Source organism: Triticum aestivum, unplaced genomic scaffold, assembly GCF_018294505.1.
Source record: "Triticum aestivum cultivar Chinese Spring unplaced genomic scaffold, IWGSC CS RefSeq v2.1 scaffold75391, whole genome shotgun sequence".
NCBI lineage: Eukaryota > Viridiplantae > Streptophyta > Magnoliopsida > Poales > Poaceae > Triticum > Triticum aestivum.
Genome location: NW_025228156.1, coordinates 126,677 through 134,912, shown reverse-complemented (window position 1 = coordinate 134,912; position 8,236 = coordinate 126,677). Strand labels below are relative to the sequence as shown.

Below are 8,236 nucleotides of genomic sequence, written 5' to 3'. Positions count from 1 at the left end.
AACTTTACACTAAAGTTAGTACAAAGTTGAGTCACTTATTTTGGGATGGAGTGATACTTTTTTTAACTTGAAAACTTTTGAATCACAAAGTGATTTTTAATTTGAATCTCTATAATACATTTCACTTACTAGGTAGTTATAATACATGACCTTCACACTCAGTAATATATGAACTTCTTAGAACATAATTTTCATTGAGCAATTTTAAACACAGAACATATATGAAGAGGTCAAAGATGCGGACGTGGGTACATCTACATAGTGCAAGGTCAAAAGAAGTCTCACGTCCATCAAAATTTCATAACCTGGAGTTTTGTACTTGCAAAAATATTAACTATCAAACGCCATCGCAACAACCTAAAGAAAAAAAGTTGGTTCTCATTGACATATCAACAAGCATGTACAGAGCACATAATCAGAACTTGTTCTCTACATCAACTTCACACTATAGTGTCCATTAGTAGCTGAGAGAGGTAGAGAGAGGTTCCTGTTGGGGCAGGGCTCATCAGAAGATGACCGATTTTTCTGCCCTGGCCTCTTGGAGCACTGGACGAAGGAGAGGCGGGACTGGTGCAACCTCCTCCTGCTGACGGCTTCGGGGTGGACTACAGCGACGCTCGGTGAGCAGGCGAGCATCCACGTAGTTGGGCAACGCCCCTCAGCCATTATAGTGAGCAGAAGTAGTTTACTAATAGTAGCAAGAGCAGCTTGTGCTTTGAGAACAAGAAGCCACGAAGTGGAGAGAGGGCTTGAGGCCTCTGACTCCTGCTCCATTTTTCTTTTTCTTTTTTTCCTGAAGGATTTCTGAAACTGAAACCAACATATCAAAACCCAGTTTTTTGCTTGCACTTATACTATTGAACTTCAGAAAAATAGAATAGAACTAGAACTAGACAACACAATTTTAAACTGAATAATGGGGATAGATAACATTGTGAAGGACGTATGCGCCGAACTAATGTTTACCTGGCTGGTGAACCTTGGTCAAAGCTAAAGTGGAATTGGCAGAACATACAAACATATATGGAGGGAGAAATTATATGTGCACACACATACACGAACCTTCTGGATTAGTAATACATGAACTTCTTTGTATAGACTTTTTTCTCACGTTCACATGCACATTTGTTTTTCAAAATAAAAGATTAGTATACAATTTGGCAAAAATGGAAACATGAACGCATATATAAGTGGTTGGGCAAAACAACAAACTATGTGTATATGGCCATGGAAAGTCGTAGCTAACTCTCAAGAAGAAGAGAGGTGCCTGAGGAGGTGGACGACGACTAGCACCCGAGTCTTTTTGTGTGCTCTGTTTTTTGTGGTGATAACAGGAAGAGAAGGTGTCGCAGCTGGGAATGGCAACTAGTAGAAATGACCCAGAAAACTATTCCACGGAGACAGTGCAACCATTAGCCTACTGACCATCTACTTTTAATATAAAGATTCACAAACATTCTACCTGCTATATTTTTTAGTGCATAGAATTGGTTAATGAACACACTAGCCTGCTAAAAATCAAACATTGGAATGTAGTATATTACACTTACAGTGATACATAACAAGTTCAAGTTTTTCAGGTATAGAAAAACTTTAGGTTCTTTTACCTACACAATAACAGACACCTTTGAGAGCAGAATTTTACACTGGCAGGGTGGCCTCGACGCAGATGGACGACGGCGACTTTGATGAAAAGAGATGGATGCCCTATCACAGGGCCCTGCAAAAATATACATAGTTATATTGCACTTCATGATCTTCAGAAAATCAACACACTGAACTTCTGAAGGACCAGATGTTGACCTTTTTTTGTTCGCAGCATTGGTGCTGACCGGTAATTGAAGAGAGACCAGATGCATCCAGGGGAGAAAGAATGGTATGGGCGTTGTAGGGAGCAGTACACTCGCCATGTGGGGGAGGAGGGAGGTCGGAGGCAGAGTGGGAGTAGCTCTTGTACTGTTTGGAGAAGGAATCCATCGGTGATTGGGCAGGTCAGCCATAGAAGCCCAGGCAGATGTGGATCGGGATCAAGGATGACGGCCACCACCTGGATGGGCTGTAGCAGCCGGTGCAGGCCATCTATGGAGGAGGGGCGGGCTGCAGCGGTGAGGAACCGTGCCGGTCGCGGATGAGAATTAGCAGGTTGTAGCCGGGAGGGACCGCACCGGCCGCAGAGGAGCATTGGCGGGTTGCAGCAGGGAGGGACCGCGCCGGTCGCGGAGGAGGATGGGCGCTGGCTGCAGGGAGGGACCGTGCCAGCCGCGGGAAGGGAGTGCGCCGGCCGGGGAGGGACCGCGCCAGCCGTCGGGTGGGAGCGCGCCGGCCGTGGGGAGGGAGCGCATTGACGGCGGAGGAGGAGTGGCAGCGGCGAGGCGGGTCGTGGGGGCGTCGGCGGTGAGATCTGGCGTTCGGCGGAGGGAATCGAGGGAGGAGGTGGGGATCGGGGCAGCCGAGTGGGGTGTGGTGGTTTTCTTTTAATCTATCCGGTGGGTTTCTCAGGAGGATCACGTTGGGCCCTTATAGGGCCGGCTATGATCCAAATAACTATTCTAATCCTGGGATTAGAATAGTGCTGTCCTATATATATATATATATATATATATATATATATATATATATATATATCCACTTGGATGTAGGTTTTCATAAAGTATTACTGTTGACATTACCCTTGAGGTAAAAGGTTGGGAGGCGAAACTATAAGCCCCTATATTTCTCTGTGTCTGATTGAAACTTTGTACCCAAAAGTATCGCGTGAGTGTTAGCAATTGTGAAATAGTAAATGATAGTTGAGTATGTGGACTTGCTGAAAAGCTCTTTTATTGACTCTTTCCGATGTTATGATAAATTGCAATTGCTTCAATGACTGAGATCATAGTTTGTTGGTTTGCAATGAAGTTTCTAATTCATACTTTACCATGTGAATAGATTGTTACTTTAGCATAAGAAATCATATGAAAATATATGTTGCTGTTCTAAAGATGATCATGATGCCCTCATCTCCGTATTTTATTTTATCGACACCTCTATCTCTAAACATGTGGACATACTTTTCGATATCGGCTTTCGCTTAAGGACAAGCGAGGTCTAAGCTTGGGGAAGTTGATACGTCCATTTTGCATCATGCTTTTATATAAATATTTATTGCACTATGGGCTATTATTACATGTTATATCACAATACTTATGCCTTTTCTCTCTTATTTTATAAGGTTTACATGAAGAGGGAGAATGCCGACAGCTAGAATTCTGGACTAGAAAAGGAGCAAATATTAGAGACCTATTCTACACAACTCCAAAAGTCCTGAAACTCCACGAAGTTTAGTTTTGGAATATATTAAAAATATTGGGCAAAGAAAGCACCACAGGGGAGCCACCAGTCATCCATGAGGGTGGAGGGCGCGCCCTACCCCCTAGGCGTGCCCCCTGCCTCGTGGGCCACCTGGCAGGCCCCCGACGCCCATCTTCTGCTATATGGTGTCTTTTGCCCTGGAAAAACCATAAGGAAGCTTTTGGGATGAAGTGCCGCCATCTCGAGGCAGAACCTGGGCAGCACCAATCTAGGGCTCCGATGAAGCTGTTCTGCGGGGGAAACATCCCTTCGGGAGGAGGAAATCAGCGCCATCATCATCACCATCGATCCTCTCATCGGGAGGGGGACAATCTCCATCAACATCTTCACCAGCACCATCTCCTCTGAAACCCTAGTTCATCTCTTGTATCTGATCTTTGTCTCAAAACCTCAGATTGGTACATGTGGGTTGCTAGTAATGTTGATTACTCCTTGTAGTTGATGCTAGTTGGTTTATTCAGTGGAAGATCATATGTTCAGATCCTTAATGCTATTCAATACCCCTCTGATTATGAACATGAATATGCTTTGTGAGTAGTTACGTTTGTTACTGAGGACATGGGAGAAGTCTTGTTATGAGTAATCATGTGAATTTGATATTCGTTCGATATTTTGATGAGATGTATGTTATCTCTCCTCTAGTGGTGTTATGTGAACGTCAACTACATGACACTTCACCATTGTTTGGGCCTAGGGAAGGCATTGGGAAGTAATAAGTATATAATGGGTTACTAGAGTGATAGAATCTTAAACCCTAGTTTATGCTTTGCTTCGTAAGGGGCAGATTTGGATCCATATGTTTCATGCTATGGTTAGGTTTACCTTAATTCTTCTTCCGTAGTTGTAGATGCTTGCGAGAGGGGTTAATCATGTAACATCCCAAATTTTCAATTTGGAATGTTATACATAGGTCATCATATGCATATCATATTTTATTGGATTTTTGGTTGATCCTAGAAATTCTAAGAAACTCAAGGACCCACGGAGAGAGTTGGGGATTTTGTTATTTTCATATTTCAGTTTTTCTCAAATTTTGAAAAGAGGATCATTTGGCTTTAATCATTTTCTCCTCAAATATTTCCAATGTTAAAATAAAAGAGAGGAGATAAAATGACTTCTCCAAAATAAAAGAAATATTGGAGGAAAAATGTTAAAATCAAATAAGAATTTTATTAGGACTTTTATTGCTATTTTATTTGAATTAGGGAAAAATGTGTTTTTAAAAATTGAATTAGTAGCCCAAATAAATGTTCACTTTGTTCGCAATATTATTAGAGGACCGTGAAAATTTATTTCAGGGTTTTTGGAATCATTTTAGTATTTCTTTTGTTTGTTTTTCCGTGTCAGATTTATTGTAAAAAATACAAGGCACCGACCTAACGGGTCGTGCCCGACCCGGACACCGCCCGGATGGCCTTTATAAGGAGGAAGCCCGCACCCCGCCAGCCCAAGCCGCCCCGCCGCCGAAACCCTAGCCGTCGCTGCCTCGAGACGTGCGCCGCCACTGCTGCCACCTCGCGCACCACCGCCCGACACCGCCGCCTCCCTGTCGTGCCGGCGTCGACCGCTCGTCGTCGCCGCCGACCGCCCGCCGCCGGAGATGCCGCCACCGCCACCAATCCCGCCGCCGCCGCCGGACCTCGCCGGAGGTAGAAGACGCCGCCGCCGAACCGGTTTTTCCCAGAAAGCAGTCAGTTTTTTTTAAACCCTAGATCTAGTTTTTAGTTTTTTTTATTAGATCGGTTCGGGTTTTTTCGGTTTAGTTATTTAGCGGACATTCGTCCGTACGCTCGTTTTAACGAACGTTGTTCATGAATTAGCCACAGACAGCGAAAGTTCGTTCGTTAGCCTGTTCGTCTTGTTTTATTTTTCAAGGTTTTTCCGCGATTATTTTCGATCGCGATTTCTGCCCTGATCTTCGATCTAGTTTATCTTTTCGCTCGTTTATCCGAATCAGATGAAACAAGCGCCTAGATCTTCATCTCGAAGCCCTCTTTCTGTTTAACCAACTTGAACAAGATTTCGGTACTGTAAAATTTGACTTTAGTCCAGATTAGTAAACAAATCTTGTTTCTTTCATAGTTTGAGTTCTGTTGCCCCATTTGATTTGATTCTTTTTGCAAACTGGAGTTCTTCAGTTGAACTTTCTGGTTAGATCTTCTTATTTGAGTTTTATCCGTGCTTCTAGTTTGAGTGCTTATGTATGTTATTGTTTGCTTGCGATAGAATTCCCGGAGTGCGAAGCGTGCTACTACGAGTCTCTAGGTTTTGTGGATCATCAGCAAGGCAAGTAACACTTTGATCACACCTCTTTATTACCCAGTTTTTATGCATTAGTTCAATAATCACACATTGCATAGCTAGGATCTGATTTAACATGTGGGTTTGGGAAGTAGATGATGAGGTAGAACCTATTGCCCTTTTATTATCAAACCTTTGGGAGTCACTTCTACGTTATGCTCAGGATTGCTATGCTATGCTCGTAGACGTGCTTTGGGTGAGTGTATCCATGACAGATGTGAGTATTGGTAATTAATGGTTAACTTAAGGTGGCTAATTAAATACACATCTGGGTGGATTGCTTGAGGCACCCTAGAGTACCCAGTGGTTGTCAGGGCACCTGGAGAATCCAGTGTTGTCCTAGGATATCCCGGAGTACCCGTGTGATCATCCTACGGTTCGCCGCCGAGACTCAAAGGGATCATAATATTATTCATGATAGAAACTTATGTGTGCAGTCACAAGCCATTATGGGCTCTGGCATAGTTGAATAAGTTGTGTGACCTCTTTCAGTGGTAGACTACCATATGTAGGGGATGTAGGTGGTACTGTCTACCCAGAGTAAAGAGTTAATGCTTCTGAAAGACTATGTCTCGGTCATCCATTTCTCAAACATCACGAAGTGTGAGAAATTCAATGGAGGTGATCGAGTCTTGTGGGTAAAAGTGCACAAACCTCTGCAGAGTGTACAAACTAATCATGGTTAGCCGTGTCCCCAGTTATGGACATCTTGAGTATCTGGTTCTTGGATTATCATGTTGATCTCATCACTCTAAATTAATTTGATTGGGTTAATTATTGTTGCTTAATTGGGATTGAGTTGGAGGAACCTTCTTAATGTTTAACAACCACCATGATAGTTAAATAAAATTTATTCCTTTGTTGTAGGGAAAAATTGGCTTAATGCAAAACTGTAACCATATAGCTTTCCACCAGCCATATATGCATGTAGTGATAGCATTTACCTGTTCAATACTCTATGCGTTACATTGCCAGCATATTCCATGTGCTGACCTGTTTCGGGCTACAACATATCATGTTGCAGACTTTTTCGACAACGAGTAAGGTGCCATAGGTCATTGTCGTTCACTCAGCTATGTGATGACCCACAAGTGTAGGGGATCTATCGTAGTCCTTTCGATAAGTAAGAGTTTCGAACCCAACGAGGAGCAGAAGGAAATGATAAGCGGTTTTCAGTAAGGTTTTCTCTGCAAGCACTGAAATTGTAGGTAATAGATAGTTTTGTGATAAGATAAATTGTAACGAGTAAAAAGTAAACAAAGTAAAAAAAAGTGCAGCAAGATGGCCCAATCCTTTATGTAGCAAAGGATAAGCCTGGACAATTTCTAATAATGAGAAAGGAGCTCCCGAGGACACATGGGAATTATCGTCAAGCTAGTTTTCATCACGCTCATATGATTCGCGTTTGGTACTTTGATAATTTGATATGTGGGTGGACCGGTGCTTGGGTACTGCCCTTACTTGGACAAGCATCCCACTTATGATTAACCCCTATTGCAAGCATCCGCAACTACAAAAGAAGTATTAAGGTAAACCTAGCCATAGCATTAAACATATGGATCCAAATCAGCCCCTAACAAAGCAACGCATAAACTAGGGTTTAAGCTTCTGTCACTCTAGCAACCCATCATCTACTTATTACTTCCCAATGCCTTCCTCTAGGCCCAAATAATGGTGAAGTGTCATGTAGTCGACGTTTACATAACACCACTAGAGGAAAAGATAACATACATCTAATCAAAATATCGAACGAATACCAAATCACATGACTACTAATAGCAAGACCTCACCCATGTCCTCAGGAACAAACGTAACTACTCACAAAGCATATTCATGTTCATAATCAGAGGGGTAATAATATGCATTAAGGATCTTAACATATGATTTTCCACCAAGTAAACCAATTAGCATCAACTACAAGGAGTAATCAACACTACTAGCAACCCACAGGTACCAATTTGTGGTTTTGATACAAGATTGGATACAAGAGATGAACTAGGATTTTGAGAGGAGATGGTGCTGGTGAAGATGTTGATGGAGATTGACCCCCTCCCGATGAGAGGATCGTTGGTGATGACGTTGGTGATGATTTCCCCCTCCCGGAGGGAAGTGTCCCTGGCAGAACAGCTCCGCTAGAGCCCTAGATTGGTTCCGCCAAGGTTCCGCCTCATGGCGGCGAAGTTTCGTCTCGTAAGCTTGCCCACGATTTTTTCCAGGGTAAAAGCCCTCATATAGCAGAAGATGGACACCGGGGGGGCACTAGGGGGGCCAGGAGACAGGGGCGCGCCCCCACCCTCCTGGATAGGGTGTGGGCCCCCTGGTGTACTTCTTCCGCTCAATAATTCTTATTAATTCCAAAAATAGGTTTCGTGGAGCTTCAGGATTTTTGGAGCAGTGCAGAATAGGTTTCAATGTTTTCTCCTTTTGCAGCCAGAATTCCAGCTGCTGGCATTCCCCCTCTTCATGGTAAACCTTGTAAAAATAAGAGAGAATAGCCATAAGTATTGAGATATAATATGTAATAACAGCCCATAATGCAATAAATATTGATATAAAAGCATGATGCAAAATGGACGTATCAACT

General features: G+C 43.0%; 1 protein-coding gene across 5 annotated transcripts; it reads right to left on the bottom strand.

The window, feature by feature from the left end:
• Nucleotides 1-358: 358 nt before the first annotated feature.
• On the bottom strand, nucleotides 359-2,473 carry LOC123173437 (uncharacterized). Of its 5 annotated transcripts, none has more exons than XR_006486215.1 (3): nucleotides 1,804-2,473; nucleotides 1,608-1,720; nucleotides 359-810 (listed from the first exon to the last, which is right to left on the bottom strand). XR_006486215.1 is itself a non-coding variant. In XM_044589913.1 (3 exons), the coding sequence occupies exons 1-3, from the start codon at nucleotides 2,180-2,182 to the stop codon at nucleotides 666-668; spliced, it is 633 nt and encodes a 210-aa protein (XP_044445848.1). In that variant the 5' UTR covers nucleotides 2,183-2,473; the 3' UTR covers nucleotides 359-665. The 5 variants fall into 5 exon arrangements, 3 of the variants coding, with proteins under 3 accessions (XP_044445848.1, XP_044445847.1, XP_044445849.1); XR_006486216.1 differs by having other exon boundaries at nucleotides 359-804; XM_044589913.1 differs by having other exon boundaries at nucleotides 1,612-1,720.
• Nucleotides 2,474-8,236: the final 5,763 nt, after the last annotated feature.

Bases quoted from the DNA above. Each gene is read 5' to 3' on its own strand.
- LOC123173437 (XM_044589912.1), bottom strand. From the start codon at position 2,182: ATGCTCCTCTGCGGCCGGTGCGGTCCCTCCCGGCTACAACCTGCTAAT. The intron at 1,721-1,803 runs GTCAACATCTGG...ATATTTTTGCAG, and splicing joins AATGCTGCGAACAAAAAAAG to GGCCCTGTGATAGGGCATCC. The intron at 811-1,625 runs GTGTCTGTTATT...TGTTGGTTTCAG, and splicing joins GTAAAATTCTGCTCTCAAAG to TTTCAGAAATCCTTCAGGAA.